The sequence below is a fragment of the Cynocephalus volans genome, chromosome 11 (genome assembly GCF_027409185.1).
Source record: "Cynocephalus volans isolate mCynVol1 chromosome 11, mCynVol1.pri, whole genome shotgun sequence".
NCBI classification, from domain to species: domain Eukaryota; kingdom Metazoa; phylum Chordata; class Mammalia; order Dermoptera; family Cynocephalidae; genus Cynocephalus; species Cynocephalus volans.
The window spans coordinates 63000418-63026781 of NC_084470.1; the positions used below are offsets into that span (position 1 = coordinate 63000418).

Here is a 26364-nt window from a genome sequence, read left to right on the forward strand (position 1 = left end):
TGTAATCATGGCTTGCCATGGTGTACATTCCAGATTATAATCCTATTTTTCTATTCCTGAATACACTCAATATATTTTGAGATATTTTTGTCTAAAGTGTTCTTTTTTAGGTTAACAATCAAAAAAATTAATTCACTGAAACACGATTTTCAGGGCCTCAGTCTATAAGGCTGTAAAGTACACTGCATCTGAAGTATAATAGTGATAGCACTATGGTATAATCACATTTCTATAGGGAAAAACCCCCAGTTTCTTCCAGGTACATGTATGTTTCATCCATTTGACAAATAACTATTGAGTTTACCAGGTGCCAGGCACTGTGCTGTGATTGTGAGGTGGAGAAAGACAACTGGGGCTGAGTGCTCCCCTATAGCAGAGCTGCAGGACCCATGGGAGGAAAAGAGGCACCCAGAAAGGGGACCTTAAGCAGAGAAACGAGGTGAGATGGCTGAAGAGCACAGCCACTTTGGGAACTGCAAGTACTTCAGCAGGGCTGGGTCAGAGGGTGGGTAAGATGGAGGGTGATGAAGGGAAGAGAGAAGTCCCAGCCAGACTGCAGCATGTCTGAGACACATGAGGGGGATTCTGGACTTTATCTGTAGGGCAACAAGGACCCATTCAGGGAATGAGCATTCAGCTCTATATTTTAGGATGTGCACCTTGGATGCTACAGAAAGGACAGACTGGAGGGGTGAGATTGAGGAGAGTCTGAACCAAGGTCCTGGCAGAGAAAAGGATGAGAACCAAGGAGTTATAATGGAAGGAATTGGTGGTGGCTGGCCAAGAGGATACCCTGTTATCAGGGTACTGGGTGGTGGTGCCACTGTTTGGGCAGGCAAGCCCAGGAATAACCCTTAGGTTGAGGGAGGGAGGGGGAAGCTGAGGTCAGTTTTGAACATGTCTGAAGTCTCTGTGGGACATCTGGAAGCTGGAGGTATTGAACTGGAAGTTATGAAAACACAAAAAAAGGCAATTAAGTCAAGGGAGCAAAGGAGAAAAGTCTCCCTCAAGGAGACTGCAGGGACAAGCCTTAGTGCCCTACCAACCACCAAGAGGCAGGTCCTCGAGCAGCACTGCTGCTGCCTGCTCTGCTTCCTTTAAGCTGTGTAACCTGGGGAGAGTCACTCACCTCTCTGAGTCTCAGCCCCTCTGTAAAGTAGGGAAGGCTGGTGGGAAGCTGAAATGTATAGAACTCAGCATATAGGAAGTGCTTAATGTTAGAACTCATAACAACAGCAGAAAGCAAGTTCCTTTAAGACAGGGGCTGTCTTTCTCATTTGTTCCTGGATCCTTGCCCTTCCTCCTGGGCTTGCCTGGCCCAAGCAATAGAACCACCCAGTACCACAGATCCAAAAGGTACATAGTAGCAGCTCATCAACACTCTCTTCCCAAAGCTCTCCCACAGGCGGAAAGGCTGGCGTGATCAGAGAGGAAGATCTCCAGCAGCAGGCCCTTAAGGGATTAGGGGTAAGGGATCCCCTTTGCCAAGGAGGGACTCATATCAGACAGCAGGGAAAGTAGACCAGCACTGATGAGAACTGGAGTTTGCATGTGAGAACAGAAAGTTAAGGGAGCACCATTTTGTATTTTCTCTCTGGTATGAGGAAAGCATCATCTGCTAGGAGAAAGGTGGCAGGGCAGGTCAGAAGATAACATGAACAGTGTGAAATAACTGTTGTGGGGGAAGAGGCAGAAGCCTCCCTTAGTTGTAAAAAGTTGTAGCTTCACACCAAACCATTTTATCTTAGAAAATATTTAATAAAGAGAATTCTATTAATATTAAAATGCAAACATAATGTCTTGGGAACTTAATGTGACAAGAAGTCCTTTTTTTTAAGTGAAGAAATTCTCAAATGGTAAATTTAGGTCCTCCACTAATAATGCTCTAGTAAGATTCCCTTGTCACAACACTCTAGCATTTAAACGTTTTTCCAGATTCAGAATCTCACTTCAAATATAAGGCAGTACCAACATCTAGTTATAAACTGTGGATGTAAAATAAAATGCTAAAGATTTTACATGGTTCAATTTCCTCATATTTTTACTTCTGAAAACACTGTACAGCTTAGGGTCTGAAATCAAAGGTATCCAGGTTCAATTCTCAGCTGTTAACTGGGAAAATTGCATAATCTTTCTATTTAGCTCCTCCCCTCATCTGAAAAATGGGGACAATTGTGGCAATTATCTCATAGAGCTGTTATGAAATCAAACTCTCAATATAATGTCTGGTTCCCAAAAAGCATTCAACAAATTGAAACTGGCTACTACTATCACATAAACACCATATACTCTTAAAAGCAATCATGATAAATCTGTTTGGATACTTTTTAAGGAAAACCAAATAATATATAATATGTTGGGATATTAAAAATTCATCAAATCCTTCTGGAATATCACACCCTATAATGCAAAACAACAAAATCACCTGATGGCATACCAAGGGTATACTATTATAAACTACCCTGTTATTCCCTGATGCAAGGAATCATCAAGGACACAGCTGTTCGTTTAAAACTCCTTGGTAACATTTCAAACCCACTCAATGTAAGTAAAAATAGACAACTAATTCTCCCTTGGGACAGACTTCTCTGTCCAGGCCATATAACTGTAGTCAAATGCACAGGTTCTATTTCCCATAATGAAACCGTGACTTATTCACTTTTAGATCCCTGGTTTCATAAATGTCCGTTGACAGCACAGAGATAATTCCCTCTCCCCTTTAAAAAACTGTGGTAAAATATATATAACAGAAAATTATATGTTGTAGCATGTATCAGAATCTCATTCCTTTTATGGGCAAATAATAATTCCTTGTATGTATATATCATATCCTGTTTATCCATTCATCTGTTGATGGACACTTGAATTGTTTCCACATTTTGGCTAGTGCAGTTAGTGCTGCTATGAACATTGGTGTAAGTATCTGTTTGAGTCCCTCTTTTCAGTTCTTTTGGGTATATACCCAGAAGTGGGAATTGCTGTATCATATGGTAATTCTACGTTTAACTTTTTGAGGAACTGCCAAACTATTTTCCACAATGGCTATACCATTTTACATTATCACCAGCAATCCAAGAGGGTTCCAATTTCTCCATATTCTCGCCAACACTTGTAATTTTGTTTTATTGATAGTAGCTATCCTAATGGATATAAGGAGGTATCTCATTGTGGTTTGGATTTGCATGTCCCTAATGACAATGATGTCAAGCATCTTTTCATGTGCTTATTGGCCATTGTATATCTTATCTGGAAAATGTCTACTAAAGTTTTTTGTCCATTTTAAAATTGGGTTAATTCCTTTTTATACACATTATGTTTAGAACAAAATGGATCAAGATTGCTTAGCAAAAAAAAGTACTGGAAAACACTAATTCTGATTAATTAATGCAAATTATGTGAATCTTCTCCACCACATTCTATTATATATATATTAGTATATATACATACAAACCAACATTTAGCTATACCTACTTTGAAAAACATGGACCATATTGGGGCTATTGTGCAGATACTTACTGTATTGGTCTTTTTCTGGTAAGAAATATTATATGTTATAAGAAAAGGAGCACTCAAACAACAGTACTTGGAGAAACCTCACCATGAAATACAACTTGAGATTTCAAGAATGGCGTGATCCAGAACAGCAATTTTTACTTGTCTAGTGAAACACAAATCAACTTTGAATGATCAAAAATGTACTTCATATTAAAATGTGAAACTATATGGTGAAACCCCAACCCCAAAGGTAAAAGCAGCAGAAAGTTTCTGGATTTCTCTATGCTGCCTCCCTATAACTTCTGCCAAGCCAGGAACAGATTCTCAGACTTTTTCTGGAATAGGGTGTATGGTAAAAGCATTAGGGTTTCAGAGGTCTTCTCACATAAGAAGGAATAAATGAATCTGTGATGGCAATAAAGAGTTATCACAGACAATGCTCACTACGTGGGAGGGCCTTGTGCTAAGCATTTTACATGCATTACTCTATTAATCTGAGAAGGTAGGTAATATTATTATTGACAATTACAGACGATGCCCCAAAACAACACCAGACCCAGACACCAACCTAGTTCTAACAATATAGTCAACCAGTATGCCACCATACTGAGATGTCAGTTAAGCAGACTATAGGTTGCCTAATCACCTGGATAGTGATATTTACCTCTGGAAAACAGAAGTGCAGCTAAGGCTTGAATAAGTATGAAGTGGTTACAGGTCAAAGTGCATCAGCTTTGGAAATATCTAACTGGCTGATCTGTCACAAGAGCCAAAGTGTGCACAGCACACCTTTCCACACACACTTCCAAAACCTTTACAGTCTCTGCATTTGAGACAACTCAGTCTACACTTCTTCTCTATGATAGGAAAAACTGGCAACATTCCTCTAGTAGCTTATTTATTCATGGATTAATCTTCTATCATTCACAGAAAAGGTGAAATTTTACCCCTTCCTTATGTCTGAATATGGTTAAAGTCTGGATTCTGAATTTTGCAATGCTTCACTTAGATCAGTGGTAGTCTGACCATTCTCCTGGGGAAATGGAATTCAGTGAGCAACAGTATGTATGGTGCATAATAAAATTCTAATATATTGTATCAGGTTTTACACAGTTCTTTCCTTACCCCATACCTCTTGATGTATAGAGGATTTCATATTTCTGTTTGGATCTACTGGTCATTGCACTGGGCACACTAGAAGGCAGGCATTATTCTTGACCACAGGAAGCAAAAAGCAAAACAAACTAGGGAAACAGTCCCAAGGGAATTTTAATAACTAAATTATTAAACTGAAATGAAATTCAATACCATTTTGGCTTGATGGCACTATTTTCTCCTCAGCACTAGATGGCAGTGTTACTGAACAAATGAATCTGTGTGTAGGGGCTGATTATAGATTTGAGCTAATTTTAGTTAATCGCAAGGCTTCTAACAACATGCAGATCTCAATATTTTATAAAATTTTGTCACTTTGACCTAAAAAATGGTATTTTAATAGTATGTGAGAAATGAAGGAATAATAACCGCAACATCAGCACTATTTTTGCATAAGAGGGTATACCTCTAGTATCCACTTGAATTCTGTATGTCCCCAGATCCATCATTGGTGCTGTTGTTGAAAGGCAGAGTATCTATGGCTTGTCACACTCAATTTTCATCTTTTAATGACAATGCTTTAAGATTCTTAAGGCATTTTTTTCTGGTCCATTTCTTCCTTTGGGTTTCATAATAACTTTGTGAGTTAGGTGGTGCAAGAAATCCTTAACCCCATGATTCAGAAAGAAAAAGGGGAAGTGACTCATGATTCAGAAGGGGTAAGTGATAGGCCCACTGAACACTCCTGGCTGATAAACCAGAAAAGAAGAACAGAAGGAATCTATGAACCCTGTTCACTCCCTTTTTAAAACATATATCTAAAAATATTTAATTTGTAACAAAATTTTTGTAATAGAACCACGTTTAATATATGTTTGACCTTTAGGATACTAAATCCAAATACAGCAAAAATGGAGCACAGGAATGTAGTATACACAATCTGGTTTAAATGAAGCATCATTTAAATACCTAAAAAAAGGCGGCTGGTTCGCTCAGTTACAGTGCGGTGTTATAATACAAAGGCCAAGGGTTCAGATCCCCATATTGGCCAGCCGCCAAAGCAAACAAATAAAATTAATTTTAAAAAGTAATCTTAAATACCTAAAAACATTATGGATACATTGCTGATGGAAATGTAAAATGGTACAGCCTTTCTGGAAAACATATGGGCAGTTTCTTATTAAACTAAAACACACCATTATCAAATGACCCAACATTTGCACTCTTGAGCATCTGTCCCAGAGAAATAGAAATTTATGTTCACATAAGAACCTGTACACAAATGCTCACAGAAACTTTATTCATAATAGTCCAAAACTGAAAACAACCTAGATGTCTTTTGATAGGTGAATGGTTAAAAATGTTTAAACAAATTGTGGTGCTCCCATGTCATGTAACACTACTCAACAATAAAAGGGAACAAACTTCATACACACAACTTCAGGGAGTATCCAGGAATTATGATGGGTGAAGGACAATCTCAAAAGATTTTGGATGCTGTGGATTGACTGAATTGTGCCCCCCAAGGTTCACTGATTAGAAATTTAGCCCTCACTGTGACTGTTAAAAGGGTGGGAAATCCTATTATGGTAACTGAATGGTGGAGCCTTGAAGAGGTGATTAGATTGTAGGACCACGCAGTAGTGAATGGATTAAAAATGGTGGTCAGGGGCGTGGTTCTGAGGGCTTTAAAAGAAGAGAGAGGAGAGTCTGTCTTGTTCTCTCCCTCTCTCTGCTCTACCATTTCATAATGTGATACCCTGTGTCACTGAAGTCACCAAGACCCTCACCAGATGTATTTCCTGGACTTTGGACTTCCAAGCCTCTGAAACTGTAAGCAATAAATTTCATTTTCTTACAAAATACCCAGTCCCATGTATATTGTTATAAGCAACAAAAACAGACTAATACATTGTATGATTCAATTTATGTAAGATTCTTGAAATGACAGCATTAAAGAACTGGAAAACAGATAATGATGGTGGGGCTTAAAGCTGGGGGTAGACTGAGGAGTCAGACAGGGTATGACAGGGGAGTTGGTGTGATCGTAAAAGGGCAACACACAGGATCCTTGTGGTAATGGAAGTATTCTGTACCTTGACTGTGGTGGAAGATACATAAAGTTACACATGAGGTAAAACAGCATAGAACTGAATACATACATACACACACACACATACACACACAAATGAATACAAGTAAAACTGAAGAAATCTGAAGGTGTGTGCATTGCATCAAATTCCTGGTTGTGATATTAAATTATATTTTGCAAGATGTTATCAATGGGGAAATGGATAATGGGTACATGGGATCCTTCTGTATTATTTCTTACAACTGCATGTAAATCTATAATTATCTCAAGATAAAAAATTTAATTTAAAAACGATGGGTTTTTAGAGCACAGACTTATAATATCAAGGTCAAGGGTCTGGTTCCCTGTACAGGCCAGCAACCAAAAAACAAACAAACAAACCAAAAAACTAAAAACTATGGGTTTTACTTGATGCCTTTTCGTCTATCAGACCATCAATTATTAAGAGAACTAATTAATTCAACAAATATTTACAATGTTAGATGCTAAGGATATAGCAATATATAAGGCAAATAAAACTGCCTGCCCCCATGGAATTTATATTTTGGTGGGCAGGAGACAGACAATGAATAAAGAAGAAAAACACAAACGATGTTAGCTGGTTAGAAATATTAGTGAGAAAATAAAGCACAGCAGGAGGACGGAGGTGGAGGAGGGTTATTTTAAATAGAGCAGTCAGAGAAGCCTTCACCTTTATGGAGGACATTTGAGGCCTGAAAGCGGAAAGGGAGCAAGCCATATCTGGGAGGAAAGCATTGCAGGCCAAGGGAACAAGTGCAAAGGCCTGTCCTGAGGCAGGAGCATGTCTGGCACATTTGAGGAAAGGCAAGAGAGCCAAAATGGTTGGAGCCAAGTGAGCAAGGAACAGTAGTAGAAGATGTAGCCAAGTGTAGAGGGGCCATATCAGGTAGAGCCTCATGGGCCACTGCTACAATCTTGGCTTGTATTTGAATGAGACAGGACACCACTGGAGGGTTTTAAGCAGAGGAATGCCATGATCCGACTTAAGTTTTACCAGGATTAATGTGGCTGCTGGGTTAAGAATAGGTAAGGGAGTGGCAAGGGCAAAAGTTGGGAGGCCAAAATAAGAGGTTACTGCAAAATCCTGATGAAAGACAGTTACGTGGACCAGGGGAACTAATCTGGTTGGATGTTGTTATGACACTGCATGTATGGACCTTGACAGGTAAGGGACAAATCAAACATGCACTACATTGAAACACTTAACAAAACGTTATTCTTTGTTACTTTGGACAGAGCTACGGCTTAAGCTGTACGAACCTTATCTTGTGACGCAGAGGGCATCTCTTCTAGAGTCTCTGTGCTTCCCAGATTGGAGAGCTGAGTGCTTGGCTGTAACCCAGGGCTGGAGATATTTGAGTCACCCATCTGATTCTTAAAAAAATTAAAAGAAAAAATATATCCCATGAAAAAAGTTTGCTATTATTTGGCTCACAAAATTGTATTCAAGGTTATTAGCAATGCTATTTTATTTTTTTTTATTTTTATTTTTTTATTTTTTTTACATCATTTTATTTTATTTATTTATTTATTTATTTATTATTTATTTATTTATTTTTTTAAATTTTATTTTGTCGATATACATTGTGGCTGATTATTGCTCCCCATCACCAAAACCTCCCTCCCTCCTCCCTCCCCCCCCCCAACAATGTCCTTTCTGTTTGCTTGTCGTATCAACTTCAAATAATTGTAGTTGTTATATCTTCTTCCCCCCCCGTTTGTGTATGTGTATGTGTGTGTGTGTGTGTGTGTGTGTGTGTGTGTGTGAATTTATATATTAATTTTTAGCTCCCACCAATAAGTGAGAACATGTGGTATTTCTCTTTCTGTGCCTGACTTGTTTCACTTAATATAATTCTCTCAAGGTCCATCCATGTTGTTGCAAATGGCAGTATTTCATTCGTTTTTATAGCTGAGTAGTATTCCATTGTGTAGATGTACCACATTTTCCGTATCCACTCATCCGATGATGGGCATTTGGGCTGGTTCCAACTCTTGGCTATTGTAAAGAGTGCTGCGATAAACATTGGGAAACAGGTATACCTTCGACTTGATGATTTCCATTCCTCTGGGTATATTCCCAACAGTGGGATAGCTGGGTCGTATGGTAGATCTATCTGCAATTGTTTGAGGAACCTCCATACCATTTTCCACAGAGGCTGCACCATTTTGCAGTTCCACCAACAATGTATGAGAGTTCCTTTTTCTCCACAGCCTCGCCAGCATTTATCGTTCATAGTCTTTTGGATTTTAGCCATCCTAACTGGGGTTAGATGGTATGTCAGTGTGGTTTTGATTTGCATTTCCCGGATGCTGAGTGATGTTGAGCACTTTTTCATATGTCTGTTAGCCATTTGTATATCTTCCTTAGAGAAATGCCTACTTAGCTCTTTTGCCCATTTTTTAATTGGGTTGCTTGTTTTCTTCTTGTACAGTTGTTTGAGTTCGTTATATATTCTGGATATTAATCCTTTGTCAGATATATATTTTGCAAATATTTTCTCCCACTCTGTTGGTTGTCTTTTAACTCTTTTAATTGTTTCTTTTGCTGTGCAGAAGCTTTTTAGTTTGATATAATCCCATTTGTTTATTTTTCCTTTGGTTGCCCGTGCTTTTGGGGTCGTATTCATGAAGTCTGTGCCCAGTCCTATTTCCTGAAGTGTTTCTCCTATGTTTTCTTTAAGAAGTTTTATTGTTTCAGGGTGTATATTTAAATCCTTAATCCATTTTGAGTTGATTTTAGTATACGGCGAGAGGTATGGAATCTCCATTTTCCTCCCCTTCTGGAATGCCCATGACTCGGATATTTGATCGCTTATGGTTGTCTGATATCTCTCTCAGATTTTCTTCAATGTCCTTGATTCTTTTTTCTTTCTTTTTGTCTGCTTGTGTTATTTCAAACAGCCCATCTTCAAGTTCAGAGGTTCTCTCTTCAACTTCGACAAGCCTGCTGGTTAAACTCTCTGTTGTGTTTTTTATTTCGTTGAATAACTTCTTCAGTTCAGCAAGTTCTGCTACATCTTTTTTCAAGACATTGATTTCCTTGTACGTTTCCTCTTTCAGATCCTGTATACTTTTCCTCATTTCATCATGATATCTAGCTGAGTTTTCTTGTATCTCATTCAGTTTCCTTAGAATTATCACTCGAAATTCCTTGTCAGTCATTTCAAGGGCTTCTTGTTCTATAGGATCTAGAGTTTGAGATTTATTAACTTTTGGTGGTGTACTTTCTTGATGTTTTGTATTTCTGGTGTCTTTTTTTTGGTGTTTATTCATTGTGGCTGGGGGTTTCACAGTTCACCGGTTTGAGACTAATGACTAACTAGGATGTTGCTGTGGTTGCCAATTTCGTATGGCTCCCTCCGTGACTGCTCAGTTGGCCTCTAGTGCCTTGTGTGTGTGGTTGTCTCGGGTCTTGGGCTTCTCCGGGGAGCCACCTTTCTGGTCAGCTTGGACTCTGCTGGGCTGGTGGATCACGTACCACAGGGTGTGTGATCTCTGTTGAGCTTTCGCTTCCTGTGCAGGACTTCTCCCTGTTCCGTGTGCTCTGGCCCAGGCTGTTAGATCGTGCAGTGGCGACCCCACCGGGTGTGTGGTTTCTGTGGAGTCTCCCCCTCCCTGGCCGCACGTCTCCCCACTCTGTGCGCACTGTGCTGGGCTGGGGCGTGTCTTCTGCACCCCTCGTCTATCAGCTGGGCCTTCAAGACCCTGCTCGGCACCGCCTCGCCCAGGAAGTCTACCAGGTTTCTGCTGGGCACGGACGACTGGTCTCTCTGGGTGCCTTTGTAGCACTATGTAGATCTTTCTCGGGTCTTGTTCACCTTTGTATCCCCCCAGTATAAACCGAGTCTAGCGCCCACCTGCAGCCTGGTCTCCGGCAGGTTCAAGCGGACCTGGGAACTCTCCTACCACACTATTCCCAACCAGACATTCGTTAGGCTTTTTTCCAAACTGGTGGCCGCAGAGATGGTATCTGCCTCCCAGTAACAGGGAGTTTACCTGGGGCCGGAGTCCAGGGTATGGTGGAGTGACAGTCGGCCCGCCCGTACTTCCTTGCCGTCCCGACACTGGCCCGGGACACCCCCTCCACCAGCCCCGCCAGAGAACCGCGGAGGGAGTGGGAGCGGAGGCCCCCGCGCCAGGCCAAGCAAGTGGGAGGGCTCAGTGATGGCCGAGCAGGGCGGAGCTGCCCGCACCTGGGAAAATGGAGGCAGCACCGGGCGGTGAGTGGCCTGGTGGTGCAGGTGGGAGCCGCGTGGGCATCCACCCCCCAAACAGAGCTGTGCCAGGGATCACTCACAGTGCTGTGCCAGGTCGGGTGCTCGCTCTCTGTCTCTGGTTTGCCGCCTTTCCCAGTTCTCGGCCGCTGCCGCCTCGGGCTGTTCAGTCGCGGCGCGGCTCGGGCGCTCCCAGGAATCTTCTTTAATGCCGGTCTGAAACCTCGAATCCTGAATAGGGCAGCTGGCCGCCTTCAGCGCGGCCCCGGCCTCCGGGATCCTGGCTGCATCCACAGCAGCCCTGGCGCCGTGTTCCCTGTTTCGAGACTCGCTTTTGCAGCTAAGAAACAGTTCTTTTCCTGCTCCACACTTCAAAGCTGTTGTCTGTAAATGAGGCAGCCTTTCCTGCCGGGGGCAAAGTGGCGGTCACCCCCCACGACCGGTCAGCAGCAGCAGTCCTCCCTTAAGAGATGGCTAGAGGAAGGTCCACAAGATTCCCGGCTGCCTGAGGCCCAGTGGCCACCTTTTCCACCTCAGCTACTCCGCGCCAGCCGCCGCCATCTTGAAAAGCCTATTTATTTATTTATTTTTGTCTTTTTCGTGACCTGCACTCAGCCAGTGAGTGCACCGGCCATTCCTATATAGGATCCGAACCCGCAGCGGGAGCGTCACTGCACTCCCAGCGCCGCACTCTCCCAAGTGCGCCACGGGCTTGGCCCTGATTACATCACTTTAGACTTACTTCTTCAGGGGGAGTGCAATGCTATTTTAAAAAACAAGCAAAAAATCCCCCAAAACGTTTGCCTTGGACTCTTATATAATTTATACAATAAAATTTCTAATTTTAGACATAATTATTAGCCACAATTGTTATTTTTATCACCCTTTTAAGGAAAAGCCAATGGTATTACCTTGTCACATATTCCTATTTTATTTTTTAAGTGAACATATGGTGAAATCAACTTTTTGGGGATGTACAGCTCTATTTATGTAACCACAATAAAGATACAAAACTGTTCCATTTCCATCATCCCCAAAAAACTTCTGTTGTGCTGGCCACTATAGTATGCCCTCCCTCCAACTCCTGGCAGACAGTGGTCTGATCCGTCCCTATAGTTTTGTCTTTGAAAATATGTCATATAAATGGAATAGAAGTGGAATGCTGGCTTCTTTCACTTAGCATGATGTCTTTAAGATTCACCAAAGCTGTTATTTAGTATTAACAGTTCATTCCATTTTATTGCTGAGTAGTATTTCATTACATAAATTTTACAGTTTAATCATTCATCACCAAAGGACATTTGTGTTGTCTCTATTTTTTGGTGATTATGAATATAACCTGTACGAACATTCACATAGGTTTCTGTGTGGACAAAAGTTTCATTTCTCTAGGGTAAATATATATGAGTGATATATACAGGAGTGATATTTTTGATCATATAGTAAATATATTTTCCTTCTAAAAGTTTTATATTTTACATTTAGATCTCTGATCCATTTTGAGTTCATTTTTGTATAAAATGTTACATTTAGATTTTTTTTTTTTTCTGGCATATGGACATCCAATTGTTCCAGCACCACTTAAATTCCTGTTAACTTGCATATAACACTATGAGTGAAAATATTTTTGTTCTTAAAAAGAATCCTCAAAATGGATCACCAGATGGACATAGAATTATGAATTTTTAGAACCTTAAGTTATCTTTGGGCTATCGGATCCAGCATCTGGCGAGCATTATCTGTGTCAAAACATACCAAAAACAGTTCAGAAAACTCAAGAAATCAGATTTTTTAAAAAAGGCAGCCCCAAACTTCAGTCCAGAAATAGATTAATTTTCTCAATAAATTAATCTATTATAAAGTTATGTGCTTAGGAGTAGGTAGTCAACTATTAAGTGAATGGATAATATGAATATTTTTCTATTTTATTTATTTATTTATTTATTTTTTAACTTTTATTTTGTCTATATACATTGTGGTTGATTATTGTTGCCCCTTACCAAAACCTCCCTCCCTCCTCCCTTTCCTCCCTCCCCCGCAACAATGTCCTTTCTGTTTGCTTGTCGTATCAACTTCAAGTACTTGTGGTTGTTATATCTTCTTCCCTCTCCCGTTTTTTTTTGTGTGTGTGTGTGTGTGTGTGTGTGTGTCTGTGTGTGTGTGTGTGTGTGTGTGTGTGTGAATTTATATATTAATTTTTAGCTCCCACCAATAAGTGAGAACATGTGGTATTTCTCTTTCTGTGCCTGGCCCGTTTCACTTAATACAATTCTCTCAAGGTCCATCCATGTTGTTGCAAATGGCAGTATTTCATTCATTTTTATAGCTGAGTAGTATTCCATTGTGTAGATATAGCACATTTTCCATATGCACTCATCCGATGATGGACATTTGGGCTGGTTCCCACTCTTGGCTATTGTAAAGAGTGCTGTGATGAACATTGGGGAACAGGTATACCTTCGACTTGATGATTTCCATTCCTCTGGGTATATTCCCAACAGTGGGATAGCTGGGTCGTATGGTAGATCTATCTGCAATTGTTTGAGGAACCTCCATACCATTTTCCATAGAGGCTACACCATTTTGCAGTCCCACCAACAATGTATGAGAGTTCCTTTTTCTCCGCAACCTCGCCAGCATTTATCGTTCAGTCTTTTGGATTTTAGCCATCCTAACTGGGGTGAGATGGTATCTCAGTGTGGTTTTGATTTGCATTTCCCGGATGCTGAGTGATGTTGAGCATTTTTTCATATGTCTGTTGGCCATTTGTATATCTTCCTTAGAGAAATGCCTACTTAGCTCTTTTGCCCATTTTTTAATTGGGTTACTTGGTTTATTCTTGTAAAGTTGTTTGAGTTCCTTATATATTCTGGATATTAATCCTTTGTCAGATGTATATTTTGCAAATATTTTCTCCCACTCTGTTGGTTTTTTAACTCTGTTAATTGTTCCTTTTGCTGTGCAGAAGCTCTTTAGTTTGATATAATCCCATTTGTTTATTTTTCCTTTGGTTGCCTCTTCGAATGTTTGGTAAAATTCTGCTGTGAGTCCATCTGGTCCTGGGCTTTTCTTTGTTGGGAGCCTTCTGATAACAGCTTCAATCTCCTTTATTGTTATTGGTCTGTTCAGATTTTCTACGTCTTCATGGTTCAGTTTTGGGAGCTTGTGTGTGTCCAGAAATTTATCCATTTCCTCCAGATTTGCAAACTTCTTGGCGTATAGTTGTTTATAGCAGTCTTGAATGATTCCTTGTATTTCAGATGAATCAGTTGTAATATCACCTTTTTCATTTCCAATTTTTGTTATTTGAATCTTCTCTCTTCCTTTTTTTGTTAGCCATGCTAATGGTTTGTCTATTTTATTTATCTTTTCAAAAAAACAACTTTTTGATTCATTGATCTTTTGTATTGTGTTTTGGGTTTCAATTTCATTAAGTTCTGCTCTGATCTTAATGATTTCTTTCCGTCTGCTAACTTTAGGTTTGGATTGTTCTTGTTTTTCTAGTTCTTTAAGGTGAAGTGTTAGGTTGTTCACTTGCCATCTTTCCATTCTTCTGAGGTGAGCATTTAATGCAATAAATTTCTCCCTTAATACTGCTTTTGCAGTATCCCATAGGTTTTGGTATGATATATCATTATTGTCATTAGTTTCAATAAATTTTTTGATTTCCTGCTTGATTTCTTCTTGGACCCATATGTCATTAAGTGGAATGCTGTTCAATTTCCATGTGTTTGTATAGTTTCCAGAGTTTCATTTGTTATTAATTTCTAGTTTTAATCCATTGTGGTCTGAGAAAATACATGGGATAATTCCAATTTTTTTGAATTTGTTGAGACTTGCTTTGTGACCTAATATGTGATCTATCCTGGAGAATGATCCATGTGCTGATGAGAAGAATGAATATTCTGAGGTTGTTGGATGGAATGTCTGTAGATAACTGCCAATTCCAATTGGTCTAGAGTATTGTTTAGATCTTGTGTTTCTGTACTGATTCTTTGCCTAGATGATCTGTCTAATATTGACAGTGGAGTGTTCAGGTCCCCTGCTATTATGGTATTAGTGTCTATTTCCTTCTTTACGTCTAATAGAGTTTGTTTTATAAATCTTGCTGCTCCAACACTGGGTGTGTACATATTTATGATTGTTATGTCTTCTTGATGGATCAGTCCTTTTATCATTAAGTAGTGTCCCTCCTCATTGTCTCTTTTTATCGTTTTTAGTTTAAAGTCTATTTTGTCAGATATAAGAATAGCTACTCCAGTTCGTTTTTCTTTCTGTTTGCATGGTAAATCTTTTTCCATCCTTTCACTCTTAGTCTATGTGAATCTTTATGGGTGAGGTGGGTCTCTTGTAGGCAGCATATAGTTGGGTCCTCCTTTTTAATCCAGTCAGCCAGTCTGTGTCTTTTGATTGGGAAATTTAAGCCTTTTACATTAAGAGTTGTTATTGAGAGGTGTTGATTTATTCCTAGCATTTTATTGGTTGTTTGGTTGTCTTAGGTGTTTTTTGTTCCTTGCTTTCTGATTTACTGTTTGGTTTCTGTGTTTGTTGGTTCCTTAGGTTGCAGATAGCCTTTTTGTCTGTTTGTTTTCTCTTCATGAATGTCATTTTTATTATACTAATGGGTTTTGATTTTTCTCGGGTTTTTATGGCAGTGGTAGTTATTTTTCAGGAACCAAACCCAGTACTCCCTTGAGGATTTCTTGTAAGGGTGGACGTGTGGTAGTGAACTCCCGCAGTTTTTGTTTGTCTGAGAAATATACTATTTGCCCTTCATTTCAGAAGGATAGCCTTGCAGGGTAGAGTATTCTTGGCTGGCAATCTCTGCCTTTTAGTATTTTGAATATATCATCCCATTCCTTTGTAGCTTTTAGGGTTTGTGATGAAAAGTCTGATGTTAGCCTGATTGGGGGCTCCCTTATAGGTGATTTGACGCTTCTCTCTTGCAGCTTTTAAGATTCTCTCTTTGTCTGTGAGTTTTGCCAATTTGACAATAACATGTCTTGGAGAGGGCTTTTGTGGGTTGAATACATTTGGAGATCGTTGAGCTTCCTGGATCTGAAGATCTGTGATTTTTCCTATACCTGGGAAGTTTTCTGCCACTATTTTGTTGAATATGTTTTCAATGCAGTCTCTGTTTTCCTCCCCTTCTGGGATACCCATGACTCGGATATTTGAGCGCTTAAGGTTGTGTGACATCTCTCTCAGATTTTCTTCAATGTCTTTGATTCTTTTTTTTTTTTTTGTCTGCTTGTGTTATTTCAAACAGCCCATCTTCAAGTTCAGAGGTTTTCTCTTCAACTTTGAAAAGCCTGCTGCTTAAACTCTCCGCTATGTTTTTTATTTCGCTGAATAACTTTTTCAGTTCAGCAAGTTCTGCTACATTTTTTTTCAGGACATTGATTTCCTTGTACATTTCCTCTTTCAGGTCCTGTATACTTTTCCTCGTTTCATCATGATGTCTAGCTGAGTTTTCCTGTATCTCATTCAGTTTCCTTAGAATTATCACTCGAAATTCCTTGTCAGTCATTTCAAGGGCTTCTTGTTTTATAGGATCGAGAGTTTGAGATTTATTAACTTTTGGTGGTGTACTTTCTTGATTTTTTGTATTTCTGGTATCTTTTTTTTTATGTTTATTCATTGTGGCAGGGGGTTTCACAGTCCACCGGTTTGAGACTACTGACTAACTAAGATGTTGCTGTGGTTCCCAATTTGGTATGGCTACCTCCGTTACTGCTCAGGTGGCCTCTAGTGCCTTGCGTGTGTGGTTGCCTCGGGTCTTGGGCCTCTCCGGGGAGCCACCTCTCTGGTCAGCTTGGACTCTGCTGGGCTGCTGGATCACGGGGCGGTACCGCAGGGTGTGTGGTCTCTGTTGAGCTTCCACTTCCCATGCAGGACTTCTCCCTGTTCCGTGCGCTCTGGCCCGGGCTGTTGGATCACGCAGTGGCGACCCCACAGGGTGTGTGGTTTCTGTCGAGTCTCCGCCTCCCTAGCCGGACGTCTCCCCGCTCTGTGCACACTGGGCTGGGCTGGGACGTGTCTTCTATAGCCCTCGTCTATCAGCTGGACCTTCAAGACCCTGCTCGGCAACGCCTCACCCAGGAAGTCTACCAGGTTTCTGCTAGGCACAGACGACCGGTCGCTCTGGGTGCCTTTGTAGCACTGTGTAGATCTTTCTCAGGACTTATCACCTTCCTCCTGGTATTGCGGTTATTTGTGTACTTGTCTTATCTCCCACACCAGAGAGTGAGCTCCTCGGGGTAGGAGCCTGCAGCACACGGTTCACCTTTGAATCCCCCCGGCGCAGACCGAGTCCGGTGCCAGCCCGCAGTCAGCTCTTCAAGCGAACTCGGGAACGCTCTGAGCACACTATTCCTAACCAGAAATCGGTTAGACGTTTTTCCAAACTGGTGGCCACAGAGATGGTATCTGCCTCCCAGTAACAGGAAGTTTACCGGGGGCTGGAGCCCAGGGTGCGGTGGAGTGACAGTCGGCCCAGCCTGTATTTCCTTGCCCTCCCGACGCTGGCCGGGGACGTCCCACGCCACCAGCCCTGCCAGATAACTGTAGAGGGAGTGGGAGGGGAGGCCAGCCCACAGGCCCCGGGAAGCCCCGCGCCGGGGCAAGCAAGTGGGAAGGCTCAGTGAGGAGCCGAGCCAGGCGAGGACAGGCTTGGCTGAGCCAGGCAGGAGCCGCCACCACCTGAGAAAATGGAGGCAGCCCCGGGGCTGGTGAGTGGCCCGGTGGGGCAGGCGGAAGCCGGGCGGGCATCCGCCCCCCAAGCAGGGCTGGGCTGGGGGTCACTCACAGGGTTGTGCTGGGTCGGGCGGCTCCCTCTCTGCCTCTGCGTCGTCACCGTCCCTGTCCTTGGCCCCTGCCACCTCAGGCTGCTCACTCGGTCCCACAGCGCAGCTCCGGCGCTCCCAGGAATCTTCTCTTATGCTGGCCTGAAACCTCGAATCCTGAATAGGGCAGCTGGCCGCCTTCAGCGCGGCCCCGGCCTCCGGGATCCTGGCAGCGTCAACAGCAGCCCCGGCGCTGTGTTCCCTGTTTAGAGACTCGCTTTTGCAGCTAAGAAACAGTTCTTTTTCTGCTCCATGCTTCAAAGCTGTTGCCTGTAAATGAGGCAGCCTCTACTGCCAAGGGCAAAGTGGCAGTCAACCCCCACGACCGGCCACCAGCAGCGGTCCTCCCTTAAGAGACGGCAAGAGGAAGGTCCACGAGTTTCCTGGCTGCCTAAGGCCCAGTGGCCGCCTTTTCCACCTCAGCTACTCCACGCCAACCGCTGCAGCCACCGCCATCTTAGGATCCTATTTTTCTATTTAAATTACTTAATCCGCATATTATTTTAGAACACCTTTACTAGTGTTATCCACTTGAATAGGGGTGAAATAATGTGTGAAAGCCTATGAAATATCTTAATCATCTAATATATCTCTCTTTGTGCAACATCACCATTAACTAGTTCCAACCCTTTTATGGGGAATAAACTCAAAAGATTGTTCATGACTTTTTTTTTTTTTTTTTTTTTTGGTGACTGGCTGGTATAGGGATCAAACCCTGGACCCTGGTGTTACTGGCACCATGCTCTAGCCAACTGAGCTAACCAGCTAGTCCCATAACAAGTATTTAATGACTAGAAACATTTAAAAAGTTGGGAGTTTTCCCATACAAATTCAGACTTTCCATTTTCAGAGAGAGGGTGGATGATTTGGCAACACTAGGTATTTTGGCAATAACTGGCTGGAGCTTAGCTGCAACTGACCCTTTGAGTCAAGGAACAGGCTCTCAGTCTGCTTCTGTTTCACCCTGGCTCACTTTACTCACTAGCATGGCTTACCTGGCTCTTGGGGCATTTTAGTTTGCCATACTTAACTTAAACATAGGCTACGAGACTGGCTTAACTCCTTTGATCTACCAATTCCATTTTGGGTAATTTATCTTAAGAAAAAAATTAATGCTGTTCATGAAGACTTAGCTACAAGGACTTAGCTACAAGTATGTATCAATGAGATCTTAATAGAAAGAATTTTTTAGAGAAATCTAGTGTATTGTTTTTATAAAGCACGGAAGGAAAAATACACAGCTATTAATATCATAGTTCCTTTAAAAAACCTTTTCATTCTACCAAATAAAATCTCATAGGGACTCCCTGTGAGATGAATAGTTGCTATCAATAAAAAGACAATTCCTTGGGGTAAAAAACAGGTTACAAAAGAACATTTAATAAAACTAATGTACACAAGCCTATCACATAAACTTGGACATATTTTTGGAAGGACATATAACAAAGTATTAGTAGTGATTATTTCTAGGTGGTGGAATTATGGTATTTTCCTCTTTTTGTTTACTGTGATTTTTAAATACAAAAATTTCTATCATTAGCATGTAGGTTTTTTTAAAGTGAAAAATAATTATATATACTTGTGGGATAGAGTTGAATATTAATACCTGTTCACAACGTGTGATGATCAAATCAGGATAATTCACAGGTTCATCATTACAAAATGTAATCATTCCCTGTGTCCATTAACCAATTCCTTGCCAACCCCCATCCTCCTCCCCCACCTCTAGTAACCACAGTTCTGTTCTACCCCTTTGAAAGGTCAACAGATTACTATGATTGTTGTTTCTAGCTCACATAATAAGAAAAATAATGGTGTTTCTATTCTTTTGAGAACAAAAAACCTTGGGCTTTTATTTTTGCAATTTACATCCAGTGGCTAGAAGCAACTCAGAATGGTCCAACTGGGAAGGAATGTGGTTTTAACTATCTTTCTTCACATTAAAAATAAGAAATTAAGTTAAAAGAAACAAAAGGATTTATGGAATTTCATTCATTATATCATATGCACTGAAAGGGGAGATTGTGAATCAGGATTAAATCCCATCACTGAAGTCTAGCATGCACCCCTGCTCTTGACTCTGTACCTAAAGATAAACAAAGGGGTCTTCTGCAACCATATGGCAACTGAGACGAGTCCATCCAAACACTAATGTACAAATTCATGAGTCACTGCTAATACCAGCTCCATTTAGTTAAATGATAGGCAAGTGCAGACTAGAAGACAACTCTTATTTAAGGAAGCTCCACGTATTTACAGACAGTTTTCAAAAACAGAAAGAACACATTATAAAGTAACTATCAAAGATTTAACCAAATCCCCAAAGGCTTGTTTTAATCTAACCACATACAACGTTTTATTTATTTCATACTGTGGAAGAATTTTTTTTAAAACAGAAATTATTGTGCTCTCCATATTCTTTACTTTTGCAATATTTATATAACTAGAAATCTTGTCAGATTTTTAGATTGCCACTTAACCCTAGAGTTCCTTTAAATCTATGTGTACAAAAAATAAGGCCTTACTTCTTTCCTTTGTGGCTATTTGCTTCTCAGCCTGAAGAGTAACCCAGGCCACTTTCTGGAGTATGTGTTCTAGTGTGCGGCACCTACAGTTTCTGTCCCATGTGGCACCTTGATCCAATCATCACTTGGGATTAGTGGCAGAGTCCTGGACTTAGTTACCTATCAGAACACAAAAAGGCCTCTAAAAACAGAACAAGGTATCTACATAGACAGCCCAGATCTCATTAAGGGTATGAGAGGGAATTTTGGGAATAAAAGGTCACCTGTAAATTCAGAAAAAGATTCTTGAAATTCATTCTCATTCAATTCCTAAGAATCAATGAATTATAGAGATGACTTCTTTGGCTACATTTAACTTCTACAAATACATAAATTCCTCCTAATTCTGAGATACTGAGGAATTTGGTACAACCTGAAACTTCTCATGGGTTCTAATGTACATTTCTCCACTCAGGAGGCGGAACTTCCTTCAATATTTGAATGTAGAAGGTTTATTGCAGTTTATGGTGAATATGACTCTTTATTTATTTATTTACTTATTTTGGGCAGCTGGCCAGTATAGGGATCTGATGACTATTTTTAGTTTGAGGTAACTTCCTTCCAGAACATTTTTTTCAACATTTGTTCCCTGAACTCCAGATTGAGATATTAAAGGGTAGTATGTGAAAAATGGTCCTGTACTCAAATTGATCTGGGAACTGGTGTTACTGCTTTATTCACTGTGAGACTTTTCAGTCTTGAACACCATAAAGCCAAGAGGATGTGGGGACGAAGAGTCATGCTAATAACATTTCCTTAATTCATCTGATCAATTTGAACTTTTGTATCTAGTAATAACCTAGAAGCTAGTGCTATAGCAGAACTGTTTGGAAACATGGTCTTAGTGCTTTTACACACTTTGTTCCTTGATGTTCTGGTGAGGAAGAAATGCAACAGAAACAAAAGGAAAGCACTTATCCCAATGTTTATTGAAGAATAAGGTGACAATTATAATTCTGCTGATACAAAGTGCAGCAGCAGAAAGCCTGAGTGTGGTGTGAAGCTTTGAGGTGCTGATGTCAACTGAAAAGCCACAGGTTTGAAGACACTCTCAGGAAATGTCCACTGCTCGGCATATAGTAAATGGTTCATAAAAGTTGTGTTGAAAAAATTAACTAATGCACCACAACTGCCATTTTATTTAACTTTTTGGAGAAAATTTTATCAGCTATCTTATCTTCTCATTTGGGTGAACCTGCACATGATGCTTAATGAATGCTATGCACCCACCACCAATTACAGACCATAAATGTACCTTTTAGTATTATGGGGTGCAAGTTATCAGAATATTTTTCAAACCCTACATAAATTCCTAAGACCACTGAGCATTCTACCAGAGACTGCAGGGATGAAGAAGCACAAAGCTTTTCCAGAACTACCTCCTTCGAGCTAACTTCTGCACTCCAAGACCATTTTCTCCCATAGTAATTTTACAGGAATAGCGTATTCTAAAGTTTCAGGCCGAAACAAGTACTCCGAGAAAGCAGACTTCTTCCCTTATCTTTTAGGCTTAAAATTAAAAGACATACTTTCTTTTTAAACTATTTCTTCTGGCCCTTAGGAGATTTCCCCAGTCCACAGGCTTCCTGCAGGACTCTTAGTCTTCCCTTTACAGTTTTAACCCCTTACAGTCTTCCCTGGTCAGCACCCAGAGAGACTCACCCTCTCGTATTCATCCTTGGCTCTGCTCAGCATCTCCAGGATGTCGATGGGCCTGTGGTCGCTGCAACCATTGGCCTGGTTGGGACTCTGTTTATCCCGAGCAGCTTGCTGGGATCGCCGTGTCTCCTCTTCTACCACTCTAGAGGAGGAGAACTAGGTTTAGAAAGGCCTCCTTAGACACAATCTGACCCAAGATCTCTTCTGGTGTCCATCTTCCAAGGATATGCTAAGAGTGCCACATGATGACACTGTCCTTTCAATACATAGCACAGAGCCTCAGTTACCTCACTCCAGGTGCATGACTTACCATTTCACTATCTCATTCACAACAGTTCCAACCAATATATTTCACCTTTAGGAGGACAAAAATATAGAATTCCTTCTTAGAGTTGGTGGAAATAAATACATTGAAAGTATCACCTTTTTCCCTAGAAGTACCTCAAAATCAGTCAAAGTAATTGGTAAAATACATGTGAAAATGAACAATGCCACCAAGACACAGGAAAGCTGCACAGATTAACAACACACCATGGAAAATTTGTATTGACACTGGGCTAGAAATGAGAACGATTCACTTCCTGAAAACAGAGGGCTTGGTGGATCTTCAAAAGTTAATGATAGCACTACAAGCAAACAAAAGGTTTCCCTTATTCTCTCTCTTAAAAATCACTAAGTGGGTGACTGAGCTCAGGGTGGTCGTAGGGAATGCTCTTTATTTTGTTTGGTGCTTCTTAAGCTAATTCTTCACTTGAAAATCCATAAAGTATGAAAAGTTTCAGGTTAAGAATGCCACTGATAGAACTAGGGTCTTCAAATCTATCTGTAGACTTTCATTTTTAAAGAACATCCCTTCTCCCCTGCATAGAAAGGTTTGAAGCAATTACGGCAAAATGTTAGAAACTGAACGCGGGATGGTGAGCACATGAATATTTTGTTATTTCCACATTTCTTAGAAGATTCAGGCTAAAACTGGGGGGTGGGGGGGGGGGAGAAAGGCAGAAGTGCAGCAGAACACACTGCCCATTGTATTTTGCCAAGACCTCCTCAGGCCCCTCCAGCACCACAATCTCTTAGGTTCTCAGAATCCAGACTGGCAGTTCAGCAATAGGGATAGGCCACACAAGAGGTGGCTTCTACAGGCTAGCTTGAAAAAGGACAACAAGCCACCTTTTCGAACATTAATTCAATGAAAATTATTTCCCACATTTCAAGATTCTGGGGCTGGCTGAAGTAGAAACACAAATTTCAAGATTCTGAGTTACAAAAAAGTCTCCTGGAACATAATCCATTAGTGGAGTGGGGCCTGCTAAACCTTCAGTCTGTGTCAAAAGCAAGTCCACTTGAAGTAATAAACATGGACATGCAGAAATTCTCTATCAGGCTATTGAATACAATACTACTTGTTAACAGCGGAAATTTGGAAATCTAAATCAAGCCACTGCATATGGTGGTCAGGCTGTGCACTGGATGTAGATCATATCCTCTGGAGCTAAGCAGTTTAGCAGCCCTAACTTACATGTTCAACAGTTAGGTTCTGGTTAAATTATGACTTGTATGTAGGACTAGATATAATGCAGTCATTATAAATATTACAGAGGAAAATTAAATACCCTGGGAAAATGCTGTTGACATAAAAGCAGGATATAGATTATGATTCTGCTTCTGTAAAAAACAATCACATACATCATCCTTATGTACACATAAAAAAAAAGATTGGAAGGAAACAGACTAAAATGCTAACACAGGGAGTAGTAGGATTATAGATAATTTCAGATTTCTTTAAGCTTTTCTGCCTTTTTCAAATTTTTGGCAATAAAAAGAAAATAGGGAGAAGCACATGAGTTAGTGGACTTTAGTAACAAAGAGAAGTGGGGAGGGGAGTCATTTTTCATTTCTCCTATACCATTAATTAAATCTATGTAGTAATATAAATACTTACTCAGCCATGAGTTTTGCTATGCGGTGACAGTCATTCTTGTCATAAAACCAGATACTGTATATCGATACTTGAAAAATAAAGGGGGAAAAAAAGATGAAGGGAAATGAGGTTTTCAACATTTGGGTATATGTAAATAATATATTATCACTATGGAATGTCATTGATTTACCATCAGACCCTTGAATTGTTAACAGTCCCTCTTGGGAAAAAAAAGCAACCTCCCCCCAAAATTCTGTATAATAAAATCGGGATGGGTAAAACATTCAGATGAAAATGAAAATTGAAACTGCAAAGAATAGTTGTTTTAGATATTATTATCAGATCTCATTGAACCTAAGATGCCACTAAGTATAAGATGCACCATTATTTACACATTATCAAAAAAGAAAGAAAGGCTGACAATTAAACTAAGACTCAACCAATAATGGTGGTAAAATGCATTCCATATTGATATTAAAATGTGAAAAAAAGTCTTAGTTATTAAAAACCAAGTTCATTGGCTAATCAAACATCAGAATCTGTGTCTCTTAGAACTTAAAATGTAGAATGAAAAGTATATTACAGTAAAAACAGAGCTTTAAAAACAAATACCAGCTCCAGATCCATCCTATGATCAACTTTACATGTGAAATAGACTGAGCTGAGGTTATTTTTTTTCCCATCTTTTTTATTCCCAGTATGGTAATCATCACAAAGAAAGCCCTTGAGAAATATTTGTTGTAAAAAAATAAACTTTATTATTAAAGATGACAACAATAAAACCTACTGTAAATACTTTTTGGATAAAAGAGTAGAAATACTGAACATACAAGTCAAAATAAACATAAGAATGGATAAGGCTCATTGTTACCATGTATACCCACCACGACACTCACAACTTGTCCCAGTTTCACCTCCTTTGATACTTACAATGACTCTGACACAGGATGGGCAGGTATCATTATGCTTTTTTAAAAAATTAAACTTTTTATTTTGAAATAACTGTATCTTCACATGCAATTGTAAAAAATAGAAATCTCTGTGTCCTTTAAGTTGTCTCCCCCTATGGGAGACATTTTGTTCAACTATAGTATAATACCACAGCCAGGATACTGACATTGATTGGTCAAGATACAGAACATTTCCATGGCTACAAGGAACCCTGGTGCCCTTTTACAGCCACATCCACCTCCCTCAGTCCCCTCTCCTGTCGGTGACCCCTGGCAAATGCTGATCTGTTTTTCACGTCTATGATGATTTCATTTCAAGAATGTTATATAAATGGACTTACATAGTATATAACATTATGAGACTGACTCAGCATAATTCCCTAGAGAGACATCCAAGTTGTCGCTTTTTCGTTTTTCTGGACCAGTAGCATTCCATGGTATGGATTTACCAGTTTGTTTAACTTATTCTCCCATCTAAGGACATCTGGGATATTTCCAGTTCTTGGATATTATGAATAAAGCTGCTACAAACATTCGTGTATAGGTTTTTGTGCAAACATAAGTTTTCATTTCTCTGGGTTAAATGCCCAAGATACAGTTAGTGAGTCACATGGTAGTTGCAAACTGTTTTCCAGAGCAGCTGTGCCATTTTACATTCCAACAAGCAATGTATGAGTGATCCAGTTTCTCTGCATCCATGCATTTGTTATTGTCACTATTTTTAATTTTAGCTATTGATAGGTATATAGTGATATCTCATTGTGGTTTGAATTTACATTTCTCTAATAGCTAATGATGTTGAACATCTTTTCATGTGCTTCTTTGCCATCTTATATCCTCTTTAGTGAAATGTCTGTGTGTGTCTGCCTTGGATTAAGTGTCCCCCCAAAGCTTGACCTCATTGTGAGTGTTAAGAGGGTGGGAAATCCTATCATGGCAATTGAAAGGTTGGGCCTTGAAGAGGTGATTAGATTGTAAGACCATGCCATAGTGAATGGATTAGTAATGGTGGTCAGAGGTATGGTTCTGAGGAGTTTAAAAGGAGAGTGCATGAAGAACTCTCTTTCTCTCTGCTTGGCCATTTCTGCTATGTGAGACCCCTGGGTTATTGTCAGCACCACCAAGACCCTCACCAGATGTGTTCCCTGGACTTTGGACTTCCCAGCCTCTGAAACTGTAAGCAATAAATTTCATTTTCTTGTAAATCACCCAGTTCCACGTATTTTGTTATAATCAACAAAATGGACTAATACAATGTCTTTTGCCCCTTCTAACTAAATTGTTTGTTTCTTGTACTACTGAGTTTTGAGACTTCTTTACATTTAAGATACTAGTTCTTTGCTGGATATATGGTTTGAAAACATTTTCTCCCAGTCTTTTCATCCTGTTAATAAGGTCCTCTCAAAGCAACACTTTTTAATTTTGACAAGGTCCAGTTTATCAGTGTTTCCTTTTATTGATCATGCTTTTAGTGTCAAGTCTAAAAACTCTTTGTTTAGCCCTAG

The 26364-nt window shown here is 40.2% G+C and overlaps 1 protein-coding gene across 3 annotated transcripts in view; it reads right to left on the reverse strand.

Moving 5' to 3' along the window:
- The window catches only part of DCP1A (decapping mRNA 1A), a 60624-nt gene that overhangs the window by 12263 nt on the left and 21997 nt on the right, over positions 1 to 26364 (reverse strand). For 2 of the 3 annotated variants that reach the window (XM_063113923.1, XM_063113922.1), the window contains exons 4-6: positions 23931 to 23997; positions 21992 to 22130; positions 7964 to 8077 (exon numbers count right to left, since the gene is read on the reverse strand). In XM_063113923.1, the coding sequence (XP_062969993.1) occupies positions 7964 to 8077; positions 21992 to 22130; positions 23931 to 23997 (320 nt within the window). The remainder of the gene's footprint in view (positions 1 to 7963; positions 8078 to 21991; positions 22131 to 23930; positions 23998 to 26364) is intronic. The other variant, XM_063113924.1, reaches the window with a different exon arrangement.